Source organism: Phragmites australis, chromosome 3 (assembly GCF_958298935.1).
Source record: "Phragmites australis chromosome 3, lpPhrAust1.1, whole genome shotgun sequence".
Classification (NCBI taxonomy): Eukaryota; Viridiplantae; Streptophyta; class Magnoliopsida; order Poales; family Poaceae; genus Phragmites; species Phragmites australis.
In genome coordinates, this window is record NC_084923.1 from 18,314,287 (window position 1) to 18,334,149 (window position 19,863).

The 19,863-nt window shown below is 44.0% G+C and overlaps 1 protein-coding gene and 1 pseudogene across 1 annotated transcript; both read left to right on the forward strand.

The window, feature by feature from the left end:
* Window positions 1-8,312: 8,312 nt before the first annotated feature.
* On the forward strand, window positions 8,313-8,908 carry LOC133910554 (pentatricopeptide repeat-containing protein At4g25270, chloroplastic-like; annotated as a pseudogene).
* A 1,949-nt stretch (window positions 8,909-10,857) lies between these two features.
* LOC133912516 (nascent polypeptide-associated complex subunit alpha-like protein 1) lies at window positions 10,858-13,271 on the forward strand. Its single transcript, XM_062355299.1, has 4 exons — window positions 10,858-11,036; window positions 11,433-11,514; window positions 12,584-12,714; window positions 12,786-13,271. The coding sequence occupies exons 1-4, from the start codon at window positions 10,965-10,967 to the stop codon at window positions 13,122-13,124; spliced, it is 624 nt and encodes a 207-aa protein (XP_062211283.1). The 5' UTR covers window positions 10,858-10,964; the 3' UTR covers window positions 13,125-13,271.
* The last annotated feature ends 6,592 nt before the right edge of the window (window positions 13,272-19,863 follow it).

Consider the following 19,863-nt stretch of genomic DNA (forward strand, 5'->3'; position numbering starts at 1 on the left):
ATTGCTTTACCGTTACACAGCAAAATCACACAAAATTAAACATAATGCTTAAGAAGCATATTTATACTTAATTACGCAATTATGGATTTTGGGATGTAACAAAACCTAACTAAACGTAGAACAAATGTCTCAAATAAAATATATGTTACATCTGTCTTATATGTATAACATACAACAAATACCTCAAATTAAATTGCACATCCATGATACCATTACTAAATCTATAATTAATTTTCCGACTTGTATATCCTAAAATAAATATTGCACACATATAATAATTACAACCTAATTTTTATTATTTCTATGGATATCTACAACTACCAAATACCTCAAATTAAATTGTAAACCTATGATAACATTACAAAATCTATATTTTATTTCCCAACTCATTTATCCTATAGTAAATATTGCATCCATTTAATAATTATAACTTAATATTAATTGTTTCTATGGCAACTACCATATACTTTAAATTAAATTCTACATCTACAAAAACATTATTAAATTTATAATTTATTTTCATACTCATTAATTATTTCTACCAATATCTAATTGTAACAAAAAACAATGCTTACAAAAATGCATAAGTTTTTACCTTGTTTCTTCTTGTCCTCCTCCTCTTCCTTCCCTCCTCCTTCCTCCTCCTCCCTCCTTCTTTTTCGTGAACTGAGCACTTTGCCGAACTCGCAAATGGCACCGAGGGGAGGAGAGGCCACGCGGCCGGGATAGGGCCAACAGTTTTCGCGCGCCTAAGACGCAAAAACATGCCATGTGTCCGATTATCACTGCCCTAGGCCGCAACTCCTGACATGTCCATAGTTTTCGAGCGCCCAGCCCGTGACAACACCTTTTCGATCCCTCAGGCAGTGAAAATCCCTTTTTCGTGCCACCATGTCGTGAAATCTTGCTTATTGTGCACATATGGGAATTTCACATGTGTTTTCAATTTTTCAGTGCGTTAAAATTAATTTTTCACATCCCTGAGACTCAAAAATCACTTTCTCGCTGGACCAGGACATGAATATGTATTATTTTGTAATTTGCATTTTAATTTTGAAATTTAGGTATAACATAATAATATTTAAAAAGTCCAAAAAATCACTTTCAATTTCACATTTCTCTCAAAAATGAAGTTAATAATGATAATGTCAGAAATGAATATGGCGTTAATAATACAAGAAAACCGAAAATGGTGTTATCAAAATGGAAACATGGTAGTATCCATCGAAAATTGATAATTCAAATCTGAAAGTACCAAACCGTAGCAGAAGAACTTCCTCTGACAAATATAGTACTAGCACGACTAAAAAAAGTACTAGCAACTTAACAAGATAACAGATGCATCATCATATGTACTAACAAAAGCAATCAACAATCATGGCCTCATGGATTATGCATAGATTAAATAGCGTGTTCTTCAAGTCACTACGAGACAAGAGTTCCACCTCCACTATGAGTCCAAAAAGTATCTCAAAAGAAGAAAGCCTTAGGCTATAACCATCGATCGAGACAACTGATGAAAGACTCAAAGAAGTATGAAATATGGATGACAATCGGTATAACGGGTATGAGTAGTGCTCACCCATACCCATACCCACTGGTTTTTTTACCCGCCCAGTGGTATACTCGTGAACCCCCATGGGTGAAGTGTTGCACGCCAAACCTATCACCCACTGGTATACCCATTTACTAGTGGAGTGGTGGGGCAGCGCGGCGGAGACGGGCACGGCGCGGCGGGCAGGTATACGGATTTCACAGGTATGGGTATGTCTTATCCATAGATGTATCTGTCTACCTGTCGTTTAGTATTTTTGCCCACGAACATACCGTGGGTACCAAATGCTACATATACCCTATCTTATTCAAGTATTTTCACGTGGGTATATGAGTAATCAGGATAAATTGCCATCCCTCGTGTGAAACAAAGGCTAGTAATTGGGCATGTCCACTTTGGGACTGGGCCCTTGTGTGTACACACTTAACAATTGGCATACGTGAGCTAGGGAAACGGTAATTAGTAGTGATAATTTTTGCCCCCAAATGGAAAAAGTCGAAAACGACCAGAATAGCCCAAATCTTTCTGTTATCGTTTATGTGAACTTTTATCAGTTTCATTTTTGTTTCCTCCGAATATCGTTTCTGACTGCTTTGGGTGCAAGACTTCGAAAACGAGTTCCGGTTAAATGGGGTTTACCATTTTTGTTTTCATCCCAAGATGCGCTCATGTGTGCGGTTTAAGGGCGGGTTTGGTTCTTACGAGCAAGCGACGAAGAACCAATTTGGCTAGCTCGGAGTGGCAAAGAAAAAGCTAGAAAGTGCGAGCATCGAAGTAGCTAATAAACGAACCAAACATAAGTAACCGATTGATTCTTTGCCCGGCAATGAGAGTCGAGTGGCCAGCAAAGGATCCAAACACCCCCTATCTTTCCAGATCCAAATGCGATCCTCAACCTTTGGTCCATCTCGTCACTGCCTCTGAGTTTTAGTCATCGCCAATGGCCTCCGTCACCGCCTTCCATTGCCAGTTACACGTCGATCCGTCACAGCTTCCACCAATATTCATGAGTTTAGGAGTGTAATAGGATATGGATGGATATAACTCATCATGTATCTATCCCATATTTATTCTTGGAGTCGAACATAAATAGTGCCAGATAATTATTTTTTTAATATGTATCATATCCTACATTTTTTTCTTGGAGTTAAGTCGGATGGTGGTCATCACACATCCTTCCTCCACAACTCAAGGCCTCCATGCGTAAGCACTAATGTATGCGTCCTTTTATCATGCTACTAGCTGGAACAGGTGCATCCTATATGCGTCCTTTTACCGTACTACATGTCTCTTCACAAGTTGATCCTACGATTCATATTTTAGCTTGGAAAAAATGTTATTCTACGAAATCTATATGATGAATAGTATTCTCTCCATAAAAAATAAGTATCATTTTAGGTTACGTGAAGTCAATAATTTCAAACTTTGTGAAGTCAATAATTTCAACCTTTGATTACAAGTTATTTTTGATATGTTGAGTTTAAATATTTGAAAATAATGAGTAGATTTGTCTAAAAAATACTTTTATAATAATATTCTTTTGCTATATTTTATAAATATATTATAACAAAAAAATAGTTAAAGTTTTGTCTCGAGGACCGTGTTAATGTCTAAACTTATTTATGATCGGAAGGAGTATACTGTTAACTACAGTTGAAAGGTTTGCTTCACAACATTTTTTTATTGAATGCATTAATTGTATATCTGTATTTTCAACCATATTCTTTATATAAAGATAATAATTCGAGGTGAAAACTGTGTTGCACAAGGTTAAATGTTGGTCTTCTCCACCACCATTTTTGTCTCGACTAGAAGTCGAAGCCATCGATATATGAATACGAATACAAATTGTCCTTTGTTGCAGATACGAGTGAATATACCGATTTAAATTGATCATACAAAATTGGAGGATATAGAACGTGCATGGGGGGAAATTATAAAACTCCACCAGCACAAGTGTCAATTATCTGCTAGAAAAAATATTTATCATAGGTATTATCAATAGTATTTATCATTACTAGTAACATAAATACAATATGCATGCATGTTATATATATTATAAGTTTTATATGGCAGTCATGGAGAGCAGCAAAGTCTATATGTGTTTTAGTTGTTTGTCGCTTATTTTTAGATATATTATAAAAAAAGTCTAATCCTCCACCGTCACGTGCTACTAGCGAGACAGTAAAGCATATGCAGGAGAGTGTGCGGGTTTAAGGTTGGGGTGGGTTTCTCTACCCCCATCTATAGCAGCTGGGAGGCATGGATGTTTGGCGGTGGGTGATGGTAATAGGTAGGGCTACGAGACGATGTGGGTGCTGTTAGTTGTGGGACGTGGTGGTGGGCAGGGTCATGGTAGGGGCTTCATGCCAGCATGGAGAAGGAGGGTGGTATTGAAGGGGGCGACAGTTACATGTGAGGGTAGCGCTGTGAGACGTTGCCGTCCTAGAGGTGGCAATAGGTGTGGTGGCAAGGGCGGTGACAGTGTTGGGGTCGCGGGGTAGGAAGAGCGCCAGGAGAAACAATGAAAGAGGAGTGTATGTGGCGCTAGGAGGAGGAAAAAGGTAAGTGATAAGTGTTTGCAAGTTGATGTAGTGACTACTGGTGCACTAGTTAGGTTCCTTATTAAATACAAAAATGAACTACTACATCTGTTCTTTTTTACATGATGTCACGGTCTTCAACACATGTCTTTGACCATTACTTTTCCTAAACATTATTTGTTAAATTTATTGAAAATATTACCACTTGAAAGTATTTGTCATGACAAATCTATAAATACCATTTCCATGTGACAAATCTTAATACTTTTTGTGTATATTAATGATCAAAGTTTCTAAAGTTTAAGTACACATATCCCTAAACATCATGTATTTGAGAACACAGAGTATATGTAAAAGAAAGGATAGAGTAAAATATGGCGGATGTACAACAACTTGTACTATATGTGCAAGTAGATCATATATGTTGTAAATTGCTCAATGGTCACGTAAGTTGTTTTGTGGATGCATCGACTAACTAGCGGAGGAAGCCTCCTTAGGGCATAACAATGCTGGATGTTTTTTTTCCCGAAGAACCTTTGAAAAAGGTAGGGAGTTCATGCAATTCACTAAAGAAGAATAGAGTTGATCCAGTTTATGAAGGAAACCGGGCTTGAAAATCTTACAACCGCACGATTTATTAGAAGTAAAAATTGGCCAAAAACACTGACGACAACAGAAAGCGGTCGTGACAACCAACTATGGCGACTCACCACCACACACCCACAACCCACAAACGACAGAGCCTGACATGAGTCATCGTTACTAGGCTTGTCTCTAAAACGACAAAGCAACTCCAACTTTCCACAGCGGATCTCAGCCTCTAACACCTCGAGAATGCACCCAGACACACTACAACAACTAAGAGTCGCCGCATGTCATTGTTGCCAAGCTTTGTCTCACCTAACGACATAGCAGCTCTGAATTCACATAGCAAACACCTCTCACCCATACCAGACTTCCACTACGAAGCAAGAGGTAGCTCCGAGGGGGCAAATGCCTCATCGAACGCGCCAGCCCTACGACAGACCAACCACCAGAAGCAAAGCGGGATCTCCAAGGTGATGCCTTCAGGAAGGAAGTGACATCGAAGACATTGTCATCGCCTGTCCAGAAAATGGATAGGGTTTTCACCCAGAGAGAACTGTAGGAAGAGTGGGGAAGGCACCGCGACAACGCCCCCATAGGGAGAGTGGCGTCAGAGAGTGTCGCCGCTGCCGGCACTGGCAAAAAGCCAGGCTAGGCTCTTGCCCATAGCCTTCCCACCCACCCCTATAGCACCTCGGCAACGACACCGAAGAGCGCGACACAGAGCCTTGTGGCACCTCTCCACGCCCCGTATCACCGCCCAAAGCTCGCTGCGTAGTACCCAAAACCAACACCAACCTTCACCGCAACAAAGGGGCGCCACGCCATCCACGGCCCACCTTTGCTATCACCGCCCTGGCCACCACCTGTCGCTACACGTCGCCTTGCCTCTCGTTGCCGCGACACCACCGCCACGTCCGCATGGTGCCACACACGCAGCCGGCCTAGCTGCCCAACACTGATAGGTGCCTTACGGGACAGCCATCGCCGTCACCTTGAGGGACCAATCGTCGTCGCCACATGGAACCAGCACCACCACCACGCGGGACCTACCACCGCCACTGCACGGGCTAGCACCATGCGTGAAGAACATCACATCCCTTGCTCAGAACCAACACCATCATGTCGCCCAGACTGCACCTGCACCGAACAGGCCACCGCTGAGCGAGACCTGTCGCCGCCACCGCGAACCAGCCCAACGCACAGAACCTATGACTCACCGTGCAGATCCGAACGCCGTCGCTTAGATCCGCCCGTTGTCGATCGGATCCAGCCACCACCAGCACTAGCCGGCAAGCCGCACCACGACAACAAGCCAACCTCCAAACTGGACCGCACCACCTCCCCCTTTGGTTGCCTCGCCACCTAGATCTGTGGATAACCCCCGGAAGCCACCACCTCTCATAGATCCGCGACCACCTTGACTCAGACACCACCTCCAGAGGCCTCCTCCTTTACCGACCCTACCTCTAGCGCTTGCTAGGTGATTAAAGAAAGAGAGTGTTAAGCACATACATAAAATTTTAATTTCAAATGCAAACAAAGACTATATGTGCTTAAATATGATTAACTATCTTGTTAACACTAATATAAGTAGTGGTGCTTAAGTAAGCACCTGTGCTACAACAGTTGAGAAAAAAAACCAATTTTTTTTTCCATAAGCACCCCATTGTATATGCTCTTAGAGCTTTTTAGAAACACTCAAGTCATCCCAAAATCCAATCTGACTCACCTGCAACCCTACTTGACCATGTGTACTACCCATATATTAACTCACCTTCGCCGGAGTAGTGCCCAATGAATCATCTCTTTTATATCTATCACCACGTTGCCCTTGCATGTCACATTCTTCTGAGCGCCCACGAAGCTCCACCAACAGGCCGTCTCCTCTTTTGTCCTTCAACAACTGCCTCACCCTACTTGGATCGTCCACGCCGCCGCACAATCGGAAGGCCCACTCGTCTCCGCTCTGGTAAACAAAGCACGACGTTCTTGACTCATCCTGCCAGCGCGAGGAAACTGCATACTTGTGGAAGGCATCGTCCTCCCGGGCGAGGATGAGAACAAGGATGAGGCATTGTCCTTCCTGGGTAAGGTTGTTGTCAGAGGGTGAACTCCTCAAGCAGGGATCCGGAGGGACCCCCTTTGAGATTCGACCGGGGATGACCCAAGTCCCCCGAGGACCCAAGGGAAGTCAGTTCCGGGAGAGAGTGCTCGGGGCCATGAACAGTGGCTCCCGAGCACTCGGTTCCCCGAGGACCCGAACAGCTAGTTCCGGGAGAGAGTGCTCGGGGCCGTGAACAGTGGCCCTCGAGCACTGGTTCCCCGAGGATCAAGAAAGGGCATATCCGGGAGAGAGTGTTTGGGGTTGTGAACAGTGACTCCTCGAGCACTCGGTTCCCCGAGGGCTTGAGAAGTCCTACGTCGGTGGCCCCCACAAGGGCCCAGCGGTGAGGTGTCGACTGGTGAAAGACCCGATGCTGCATTTAAGAGGGCACGTGGCCTGTCATTTCCAACTGTTCCTCCCCACGCCTGCTATCAGTCCCTGCCACGGCCTGGTAGGGAGGCGTGGGGACATTTAATGCACAGGTCCCATCGCGCGACATCCGGCGCGCCTCGGGATAACATCGTGAAGCCCAAGGCGCCCCACCTGCCGCCCTGTTGTGTCAGACTTGCTCTGACCGGGCGGGCACGCCGGGCTGCTCGGTGGCCGCCCGGTGGGCTCTCCCCGCAGCGCCCGTTGAAAAATGGCATGATGACGAACAAGACCGGATGGGGAGCACATTTTCAACCCTCCCCGTCACCTCGTGCAGCAGTCCATGATGGTTGCTTTACATTTATGGCGCCTTGGAGCTCGCGCCATCCTTTCTGGGCACGCTATCGCCCCGGCTGGTATTTAAGCTGGGCGGGCTCCCCGGAGAAGAAAAAGCAAGACTGAGTCAGGTAGAGTACGAGCTAAGTGCAAGACAAAGCAGTTCGAGATCAGCCGAAGAACAAGGAGCGCGAAGCTCTAGACTAGACAAACATTCTTGTAACTCAGCAGATACCCAGAGAGACATTCTCAGAGCATTTATAGTATACACACAGGAGTAGGGTGTTATGCTCAGTGCAGCCCGAGCCTGTCTAAAAATTCCCTGAGCATTTATTATTTCCTACATCCGATCATTCCATTCCACCTGTATCTCATTTACGCCCATTTATTTCACCTGCAAGGCGGATTCGGAATCATCCCCCCGACTGAATCTCAAAGGGGTCCCTCCGAATCCCCGCTTAAGGAGTTCACCCTTCGACAGCTGGCGCCATGAACAGTGGCCCCCGAGCACTCTCTCCCGGTACTTGGCTTTTCTTGTCATCGGGGGACTTGAGTGCTCGGGGGCTACTGTTCGCAGCCCCGAGCACTCTCTTCCCGGTACTTGGTCTTCTCGGATCATCGGGGAACTCGGATACTCGGGGACCACTGTTCATGGCCCCGAGCACCCTCTCCCGGAACTTGGTCTTCTCATCCCTCAGGGAGATAACTCCCGCAGGAGGACGCCACGTGGTACTCTGCTGTTCTGGCCTCAGGACTTAGGGACCCCTGGTTCCTGTGTCTCACCGATAGTTGTTCTTCCTCCAAACGAATGAGGACGATGTCTCGCGGCTCACGTGACCGCTTCACCTTCACGTGCGTGCTCAAGGCCTACGCGGGCACCGAGTTGGTCGCGCTCGGCCAGGCCTTGCACTGTGACATCGCGCGTGATGGCCTTGTCTCCAACGTGCTCATGTGCGATGCCCTTGTGTATTTATGTCTAATGTTGCGACATTTAGAGGGCTCAGCATGTGTTCGATGCAATGTCGGTGAGGGACAATGTCTCATGGAACATAATTCTTGATGAGTGCTTGCTGCATGGGTTCTGGCATCATTCTATAGACATCTGGAGAAGGATGCTCGTAGAAGGGCACAAACTAGACTTCGTTGCGTTATCGAAAATGTAGTCGCTAATGCCATTGCTTTCTGATGATGGTAGTAAATGGGGACTAGAGATTCATGCCTGGGTGATTTGTCACGGGCCCGAGATAGTTGCCAAAGACAACTGCTCTAATAGGGATATACTCTACAAAGAATGAGCTTGGCCATGCCTCGCCAGTGTTCAAGTCGATGCCAGTGAGGGATCGGTTGTCTTGGAACACCATAATCTCCGCACACCATGGGGACTACGGGGTTGTCCATGGTGGACTCACGTAGTGGTAGAGTCAGGATTTCATTGTTGGGTGTGCCCGTCGCTGCGCACTACGCTCGCCCACCACCACTACCTCGTTAGAGCCCAACAGAACCCAAAGGGATAAGGTGGCCTGACCACCCAATCACTGCACGCGCGTGCTCGTCGATGCTAGTCGTCACTCGCTAAAACCCAGAGGGATGAGGGTTAGACTTGATTGTAATGGGCTGACTTGGACTTTAACTTGGCAGTAATCTTTTCATCTCGATTGTAATGGGCTTGGGTGGCCTATGGAGTCACGGGTGTGCCCAGATGAGGTCACCTTTGCAGCGGTGCTCTCTGCATGCAACGATTTGGGATTAGTGGAGGGTGGCATGAGGTTGTTCTCCGAGATGGAGAAGGTGTACATAATTCAGCCTACCATGGAGCATTGTACATGTATGGTGAACATGTTAGGCAAGGGAGGGATGATCAATGATGCTTGTGAGATCGTGTCCACAATCTTGCGGGCTTTGTTGCGTGCTTGCTCAGTGTATGGCAACATAAGGATCGAAGATGTCATCACAAAGAGGGTGTCTGACCTGGAATCTAACAAGCATAATTTTGTATTGTTGATGCGGATCTATCAAAATGCGGGAAGGTTAGATGATATGAAGGGATCCCATGATCACATCATATGAACCTGAATCTATTTTCTGGCCAAGTGGTGGTGATTTTGTTCCAATTTTGACTCTGTGCATAGTAGTAAGAGCAGACGGGAATGTTTGTACATTCCAGTATGAGGCTCAAAATCATGCCATATTGTGTACACTATATTTTTGCTTGTAAGATATCGAATTGTGCCTAGCTAATCAAAATGCTTTGATCTACTTTTACACAAAACTTCACTTGCTTCACCATGATTCGAGCAATATGCTGGCAAAACCAACATGTTTCATTGGCAGAAATAATATCAAAACCTGGAGCAAAAATTTACCAAAGCCCAGTAAATATATTAATTTTGAAGTTAGATGTGTTACATGATTCAAGAAACCCATCCACTTCATATTTAAAGGAATCCAAGAACTAAGTCAAGTGTAAGCCCAGCTTTCCAGTAATTGAATATGATAATCATATTTCTGATACCAAGAAATACAAAGGAAGCCCCACATCGGCGCACCAATATCCTCGACAATGGCAACATCTAAGTTTGGCTGACAATATATCCCAGTCACATGTTTGGCCAATGACGCTAGCAAATGCCGTATCATAATAAAACCCAATAAGAAAGAATAGGATCTTCACCGGTAACCATTTCCTTGCTTTCTTCATCTTGGCAGAAAACTTGTTCCAAAAAAATTGAATTGCATTGAAAAGGCCAGTACTATTGCCTGATTGGTCACTACTATGTCTGACATAGTCTTGATGGCCCATGCATCTGCCTGCATAAAGAATTTGCACTGAAAAGACGAACACATCTACTCCCTCCGATTGCAAATATAAGTCGTTTTAGACTTGTGCACAAGGATTAAGAAAGTAGATCAAATGATCATGTTACCTTTTATTTATTCTGTATTAGAAAAGATAACTCATTAATTTGTGAGAGTGGTAGTATTCATTGAACAAGAACAAGAAAGGAACAAAAAAAAAAAAAGTACATAGAAGTTCGAGAATGACTTATATTTAGAGAATAGTTGAGAATGCTAAAACGACCTATATTTGCAATCAGAGAGAGTAGAATTTACGGTCGGTCCCGTAATAATGTTACTTTTACGAGTACGGTAGAAAATGCCTTGTTTTTTTTAAAAAATTACTGTAGCAGTATCCAATTTTATCTGTGCATATGAGATCCAACAGTTGACAAGAAATTAAAGTCAGATCCCAATTCCATAATCCAGTGATCCAGTCCACGTCTCCACCCTCCGAGTCCGAGGTGTATATCTGTAATTTCCAAACCTATTGAGGCGCTTGATGTGATCCGACCTGAATAAATAAGCACAAAGCCCCCTTCCCCTAACCCCCGTTGTGCGAGTCTGCTCTAGGGTTTTTGCCACGCCGCCGCCGCCTCCTCCTGCATCCCCTCCCACCCACCGAGACACCAAGATGACAGCGCAGACTGTCGAGGAGCTCGCCGCCCAGATCGAGCAGCAGAAGCTCGAGGAGCAGAAGACGGAGGTGAGATCTCCCCTCCCCTCCCGAATGGTGCCAATCCGAAGTGGAATCAGTGATCGCGTAGGTTAGGGAAATTGTGGTCCAAGAGAATCGTCAGTTTTCTTTCTAGTTGCAGATCCGTGAACCTGAACTAGCTTGATTTCTTAGATGGTTCTTGTTCGATCATGTAAAGTTGCATCTTTTATAGTGTTATTATGATCTGGTAGAAATGGTTGGTGGTGCTAATATTGGTCTTGCCGTGGGATACTCTAAGCGGTTGGTTATTCATCTACGTGATGTAACGTCTTTCTTTTAATCTTGCTTGTTTGAATGATTTGATTTGCTAGTCTCTTTTCGTGATACCGTTAGCTTTTCTGGTTCTTCTGACACCTGAAGAGCTTTTTTGAATGTCGCTGTCAGGCAGAGGAGGTTGTGGTTGAGGATGATGAGGATGACGACGAGGACGATGACGATGATGACAAGGATGATGATGAACTGGAGGGTAAGTTTTTGTGATCTGGGTGTTTTCGGTTTTGTGTTACTAGGCGCTAGCTGGAAAGATGATGTAAATATGTGAAATCAGTGACTAAAGAATATATATGAATGTCATGGATGTATTGATGTTTGTAGGACCACATGGTTTTTGAATGATGGATTGTATTTGTATGTGTGGTTTGTACACTCCCTGATAATCATCTTGATATTGGCATTCCCTTCATTCTGGCATGAAATACATTGTTCATTGGGCCATCTGGTAGCATGTAGTGTTCAACATAGTTTGCTGTTGAGTGACTGTCTTATGGTTAAAGTGGCCACTATTTTGCTTTTGTCTATTCCTGTGAAATGTTTTGGAATCTAAAACGGTCTTTGTTGTATCAAGAACTATTAGTAGTTTGGAGAAGTAAGGGTTAAATCCACTGAACCATGTGTTTACCGTGAATGATTATACATGTTAGAGCATTGGACATACATGGATTTGTTTAACCTTGTAAAGTCGTAAGTGTCATGAAGTCGTTATCTTTTTGATTGAGAGTGTAACATTAAAGTCAAATTGATGGTGGACAAGATTTTCCTGTTTCTGATGCACATGTTTATTGCCTGAGGTTGCATTTTGTGACATGTGTCTGTTTTAACCTGTTATTGACATTTGTATCGATCAGAAAGGCTGGAGTAGATTATGCAGAGTTTGAGACTATGCTAAGCTTAGCATGCTTAGCTTGCCTTGAATACTTCTAACTTCTTGATGTTTTTGTTGTAGTTTGTTTATATGTTTACACTTGTTGTATCAATTACATGTCAACCATATCCTTTAAAGAGAAAAGAAACATGTCAACTATGCATGCCATGCTTAGACATGTAAATTGCATTGTTCCTTAGGCACTCATCTGTTGATGATCAGTGTTGAAGCCTGTCTGGGCAAGGAAATGTAACAACATACGTTTGTCCTTAAGCCAATATGATGTTAAACGTGTCACTTGGAAGTTGCAGACAATTTTGTTTTCAGTTTTGTTTGTGGAACAATTACAACACCTGTGTCCTGACAAGTATTGGTTTTATTGTATAATCTTCAGGACAAGAAGGAGATGCCAGTGGCAAATCAAAGCAAAGCAGGAGTGAGAAGAAGAGCCGCAAGGCGATGCTGAAGCTTGGCATGAAGCCCATCACTGGTGTCAGTCGTGTGACCGTGAAGAAAAGCAAGAATGTGAGTTTGCGGTCACTCACTCACAGAAGCTGTCCTATGTTCCTAGTTTGGCTAACACGCTACTTTTCCAGATATTGTTTGTCATCTCCAAGCCAGATGTCTTCAAGAGCCCGAATTCTGATACCTATGTCATCTTCGGCGAGGCCAAGATCGAGGATCTCAGCTCCCAGCTGCAGACCCAGGCAGCGGAACAATTCAAGGCTCCTGACTTGAGCCAGATGATCTCGAAGCCCGAGACATCGGGCCTGGGTCAGGAGGACAACGACGAGGAGGTTGACGAGACCGGAGTCGAGCCCAAGGACATTGAGCTGGTGATGACCCAGGCAACCGTCTCGAGGGCCAAGGCCGTCAAGGCTCTCAAGGCTGCTAATGGAGACATCGTCACCGCCATTATGGAGCTGACGAATTAGAGTTCTGGGTTTCCTTTTTTGTCGGCTTGAACGTTTTCGGTTCCGTTTTAGTGCTATGCTATGAGGCTTGAGAGTTGTATGCGGACCCTATGATTCGTGTAATCGTATCATGTTTGCTTCTCTGATAAGTTCAATTTGACATGATTACATCTTGCTGCCTACAGCTGCACTTTACAGTTTGCAGCTCATGCTGTCCTTGTAGCGTTGAAATTTTAGCCGTATCAAAGGTTCTATGGATAAATTCGTCCTATGTCACCGAAAATAAATATTAGCAATCCCTTAGGCCATCTCTAGTAGCATCGGCTTTTGCCGATCTGCTTTACTGCGTGGCTACTGTAGCTGTCATTTAGTTGGTTCCGTTGGATGTGTTGGTTCCGTGGGATGGATCAGCTCCACTAGCTCATCTATATGTTTAAGATGACTGCATTAAAAAGAGAGGGAGAGTAGTGAAAGATAAGAAATAAAGTAATTGTTGGATATGAAAAAAATAGATAATAATGTTAGAAAATATTGTAATAGTATTATAGAAAATAAATTTTTAGAGTATCTGTTGAAGATGATCTTATATGCCGTTGATGTCTCATGACATGTGTCACTGAAAATATTGGCAATTTGCCATTGATGTCTCAATGACTTGTGGTACTTTATGGATAATTGCATGGTTCTCCATTGCTGTGATAACTAGGTATAGTTTTTTTTTTGGTTCATTGCAAATGCAAGCGTAGACTGTTGTGATGCCAACGACTGTGTAATGCCGTTTTGCTATTACACTCTGTTTCACTGTGATCTTATTATGACACAAGTTCTAACGATTAATTAGACACCCATTAGAGATAGATGCCTCCCAAAATAGACATATTGGGGAGGGATGCCTCCCGAAAGGACATAAACTTGTCCTTCCCTTCTATTTAAATCTATCATGGATGCAATGAAAGAAACAACAATACATTCTCTTCGTTCTCGAGTTCTCTATTGTTCACCGAGTTTGTTCTCCAACACGTTATCAGCCACACACGCTCTACACACGATGTCGGCCAGAACAACGATTCCTCCTTCACTGACCACGCTGGATACAACGACGCTAATCGATCGGCCACATCGCTGAAGGATGCTAATTCGCTGAAGACAACAACAGGATGAACTGATCTATGCTATGCTTCGTCGCTGGCTTTGGAATTGTAGGCGATATCATCCTCGTATTTACCATCACCATGGTGGTCGTCTTCTTCATCACGGTCGCGTACCATTTGGTACTCCTCACGGTTTGGCATCCATCGACGACGAAGGTCAGCCCAATCCGACACACAAATCCTCTCCTGATTGCGTCGATCGCTCAGCCATCAGCCCTTGATAGCCCCCTCCCAAGGCAGTAGCACCTAGTCACGGTTTCTAACGGCGGCCAGCTCAGATCCAATGGCTAGCCCGAAACGGCAACTAGCCTAACCGGCCATCGTCCTCTCTGACCGAGGCGACCCTCCAAGCCGATCGACGGCGATACCTCCTAGGGCAGCGATGTAGAACTTCTAGGGTGGCGCCGTCGCCCTCCCTACCGGAGTGCTCCAAGCGGCGACCTACCCAGATCCGGTGACACCGGGCCACACCAGCAACGACCAGCCAAGATCCAACAGCCACCTGATGCGCGACGTTTTTCCAGCGGCAGCTAAGATCACCCAATGCATGGGCGTGCCTCTCTCTAGCTGGCGACCCTCCCCATGGCGATCGCAAATGGCTTGAACGGCGACGAACGCCTCCTCTACCAATGGCGCACCAGCCCTGAGCGACGATGCAGCCCGACCGGCTAGCCCGATGGTGGTGGCGCCCAGACGGTGACGATCGACCAGCCCAGACGAAGGTAGAGGTAGCCAGCCGTACCGACGGTGCCACCACAAAGGATGAAGAGGAGGCACATGGGCAGGGATAGGACAACCCTAACCCTAACCCCCCGAACTTATATACACCGAGCCTGAATGGGTCAGTTGTTACATGGGCCGGTTAATGGGCCTGGTCGAGTGGCCCGAAGTGACCATTAACAAATCGGGGCGCAAATTTTATAAGGAAAAAAAAGCCTACATTGATTCCCTCAACTCTTGCTCGAGTTCGATTTTCCTCCTTGAACCAGAAAACTAGATATTAAATCTCTCGTGACAATTGAAGCATGTTGTTTTTCCTTCCCGAGCGGTTTGGGTAGTGGTTTCATCTGACATGGTGCGCGTTAGCTATCCTCGCTGGCACATGCTGCTTGCTGAGGTGGCCAGCCGTGTCGATTTAAACACGCCGAACCAAATCGAGCCAACATTCTCGCTTCATTCCCCATCTTACCCCGAAACCCTAGCTGATTGTGGTGAGTGGTAGGTGGCGACAGCGATAACACTGAGGGCGATTGAGGCGATGGGTGGACGAAATTGACTTGTGTAGCTGGAGAGCGATTGATAGCATGGCGAGTTTAAGGAGCAGTAGCTCGTTAGCGTCTTCCCGATGGAGCTTCAAGGGTGGGATCTCTTCTTCTCCCATCCCATACAGGGAGGGTCCATTGGACTATCACCCACCCGTGATGTGCTTCTACAATGAGGAGGCGATGAGGTGGATCTCGTGGAGCGATGACAACCCTAGGCAATGGTATCTGAAATGCCTTTGTGCTCGGGTGAGTGCATTCCTTTTCTTATTGAATTTTGGTTCATTTTCTAGAACTTGGTTTGGAGATTGGAATATGGGAGTTGCAATCGCATGTGAGTGGGTGCAATTTCTTTGCTTGGTATGAAAGAGGGACGAACAAGTTCCTGAGGCAATTGCTTGTTGATTTGCATAATGTGGTGAGGTCACTAAAGAGGGAGAAGGAAGAACTAGCATTTGCGGTTGCGGATGGAGCTTTGAAACTGGAAGAGTAGAGAAGGGAGATTATTGCATTCAGGGAAGAGTTGGCATTACTGAGGAAGATGGCCTATGAGAAGGAAGCAGAAAATGATGTACTGAGGTCCAAGGTGAATAGGTTAGAAAAGGAGAGAGCTATGTGTATTGTTGTGTTTGTGGCATGTGTCCTTGTTGTAACAGTCAGGTTGTTTAGGAACTAAGAATGTACGGATATCTATCAAAAGTGTATTGAGTATATACTTATCATATATATGCCACTATAATGACTGTTATGCTATGAGAATTGAACCATTATGCATATGTTTTAGTTGTCTTTTTCATTTTAAAGCAATTATATGTATGTGTTACATAAGAGAAATATTGAAATAAATGTATCAATGTGAAGCAGAACTGAACCATTGTACACTAGAAGCAGTTTTGTAACATAACAAATAAGCCAAAGGTTTGACATTACATCACAGATAGTTGGCGTAATAGTCTGGCAGTACATCAAAGTTCACAATACCATACACATGCAACAAATCTCAATTCACAATACCACACGCAAGCAGCCTAAATAGTCTGACATTACATCACATTTCACAAATCCTAACATTAAGTTGATAAGATAGGTTTGCTGCCACCAATGATACCACAGTTTAGCAGACTCCCATGGAGGAAGGAGTGGTCCAGGCTTAGCTTTTTTTGGTGTTGTCTTGGTCCTAGTAGGTTCATGTGTTGAAACTTGAACACTAGTTGTCTAAGCATTGATCTTGATTGAGACACTTGAAGAAGCTTGAGACAATGGCACACGAGCATGCAAGTCCATAATAGCTGAACCACCAGAGCTTGTTTCCACTCTTGCATTAGCACGACTCTTTATCATCTTTTGTGATTTCATTGGTGCCTAAAAAAAATGTAAGTTTACCACATTGTCATGACAAGTTCTAGATACAGATGAAGTAAACAAGGAAAAAAAAACCTTTTGTTTGAAGTCCTAGATATGTCTAGTAGTTGTACAAAATGTTCTACAGGTGTAGATACCTTCTTTTTCCTTGTGTTTGTGGAGCTTTGCTGTGTGTTTGGCAGCACTACCATGACATTTAGAGTTGCAACAGACTGAATACCAAGTGTAACAAATGATCCTCCCACATTCCTCTATCACATGTAGATCTATTATGACCAATACATTTGCACTCCCTGCATCTGATTATTGTACCAAACCCTGGATATTTTGGTGGCTCATTAGGATCCCTTCTCCTTTCTACCTTAGGCCTTCCAGGTATCCTTACATATCTAGGACCCTTAAGTGGCTCTCTATCAGAGAAGGGCCAGCTGTTCATACCCTCAACAGGGAGTAGGCAGTGACTATAAGTCTATCTAAACTCTTCCACTGAATAGCACTTGGAAATATAATCATATAGTATATTGGTCTTGCAAAAAAATGCATGAGATTACATAAGGGCATGGCAAACCTGATAGTTGCCAATATCTACAAAAACACTCTTTCTTATCTAAGTTGACTGTGAACCTATTGGCATGGTGTTTAGATAGACTTATAGTCACTGCTCAATCACATTTCAAATAGTATGACAAAAACCTAATTCAATGATATAAGTGTGCAACTTTTTCAATATATTTGGGCAAATTTTTGTTATCCATCCATCTGACTTAGACCTTTGTTCTTGGATCCTCACCATCACTTTCCTTCTAATGGTCTCAAGTATATTAATGATAGGGAAGAACCTGGCCTCTATAATCCACTTGTTGAATGATTCACACAAGTTATTAACACTGAGTCACAATTAGATCCTAACCTGAACCAAGTCCTATTCCAGTGCTGAGGATGAGTGTTCAAAATGGCTTGAGCTCCATCACATGTATCTTGGGCTAACTTTGCTCTAGCCAAGTTGAACAACATAATGCATGGAGCCTTAGCACACTTCAAGAACTTCTTTTGATACTCCTTGTTTCTGAAATGCTTTTTTCAGTTGGCATATATGTGCCAAGCACAGGAACTGTGCTCAGCTTCAGGAGCCCATTTCTGAACAACAGCTAAAAGACCTTGCAAACAAGCCCAACTAGTGTTAAAAGATGGATGAGGTGGATTCATACTCAAGAAAAGGTACAATTTAAAGTGCTTATATGAACATAATGTTTTGTTGGTTTTATATGAACACCCAATCTCTTCCATTAATAACATTTATGTCCCTAAATAAGAGGTCACAAAACCAGACCTATGAACCAAGTGTCTTCTTGTCCACAACTACCCATGCAATTGGGTACATTGGATTAGGCATCCCTCCCTAAAGCACACAACAACTCCCCTTTAAAGAAACGCCCATCAAGACCTACTATTTTTCTGCATCCAACAATGAAACCTTTCTTGCAAGCATCTAGATAGATGTACATACTTTCGAAAATAGGTGAATCTACATATGGTTCCTTATTCACAATGACAGTGCTCCCAGGGTTACTCCTCAGAAGCTAAAACTGGTAGTCATACAACCTACGATATTGGCCTTTAGTTGCATCCATTGCCTTTTTCATCACAAGGGACTTGGCTCTCTTAAGCTTGGAGATGGACACATCAGCAAATATTTCTTCTCGTACAATTCTCTTCATATGTGGTATACTCTATTGAGGGTTTGTCGTTACGAACTTATCATACTTTGCTGCTATCCTCAAGGCAGTAACCATTTGTTATCTCTTTGGGGGGGGGGGGGGGGCAAGTATGAAAATTGACAAAGGTTGAGATTTGCCAACTGTCAGTCCTTGAATTGGTTGGCAGTAGGCACACCCGAGGACAAGTCTACAGTAACACTTTGCCCTCACCCTCTTTAGATCTTCCTTGATAAAATTTATCATCTTCCTCTCTGCCAAAGCATATTTGATTACAGTTTTCTTGAATTGCTTCCTACCACTGAACTTCATCCCTAATTCAAATCTTCGAACACCATCCTGCTTCTTGTACCTTGGATACTTACTAGTTCTTGTGCTTATCTCCCCATCACTACACATCTCTTCTACTGACTCTACATCATCACTATCAGGATATGGGGTTTCAAACCCATTTTCTTCAATGTAAACATGCTAGGTTGACTTACCCCTTGGGCCATTCAGAATCATATCATCTAGTCTTGCATACTGACCACTATTCAACTTCTTCTTGAATTCTTGGAAATTCTTCAATATCTCTGTTGCCTCTTCATCAGCATCTGAAGAGCATGCATCTCATGACATGAAATCATTGTCTGTGCTTGAGTTCTTGTCATCTGCATCTTTGCTTTCTGCTTCCTTCTCTTCTACTTGAACACTAGTTTCCACAACTTCCTTTCCCTTCTCACTAGGGCTTCTATAAAACTCTTGAAGCTTCATAATTTCCTTTTGTACCTCTTCACTTCTCATTGACATCACTAACTTGTTTGGTTGTACTTCAGCTTCAATATCATCTCCTTCCTCCGAATCTGGCTCAGACATGTCATCTAGCTCATCTTCGAAGTCACTGTCTTCACCACCTGGGTTGCCCTTATCATCAGAAACCTCCTGCACCGCTACCTCCTCAACATATATCTATGCAACACCTCCTTCCACAATGTGGTCTGACATAAACTGACAGATCTTATTCTCCATCAACACATGAAGCCCATTCTCAAGTTCTGAACCTGGGAACAACCAACACAACAATGCACCATCTTGAACATTGTAGTGGTGTCACAAGTGCCCAACCAATCTAGGGCAAACTCACCTTATCTCGCTCTATGTATGACATTGCCTCCCTTTCGTCACAGTAATGGAGCTTTTTCCCATCGTTTATGAACTCTCCATTGAAATAAAACCTCACTGGGAGCGTGCTAGACACATTCATGTTTAAAGTGCAAATAAAAACGAA

Bases quoted from the DNA above. Each gene is read 5' to 3' on its own strand.
- LOC133912516 (XM_062355299.1), top strand. From the start codon at position 10,965: ATGACAGCGCAGACTGTCGAGGAGCTCGCCGCCCAGATCGAGCAGCAG. The intron at 11,037-11,432 runs GTGAGATCTCCC...TGTCGCTGTCAG, and splicing joins TCGAGGAGCAGAAGACGGAG to GCAGAGGAGGTTGTGGTTGA. The intron at 12,715-12,785 runs GTGAGTTTGCGG...CTACTTTTCCAG, and splicing joins CCGTGAAGAAAAGCAAGAAT to ATATTGTTTGTCATCTCCAA.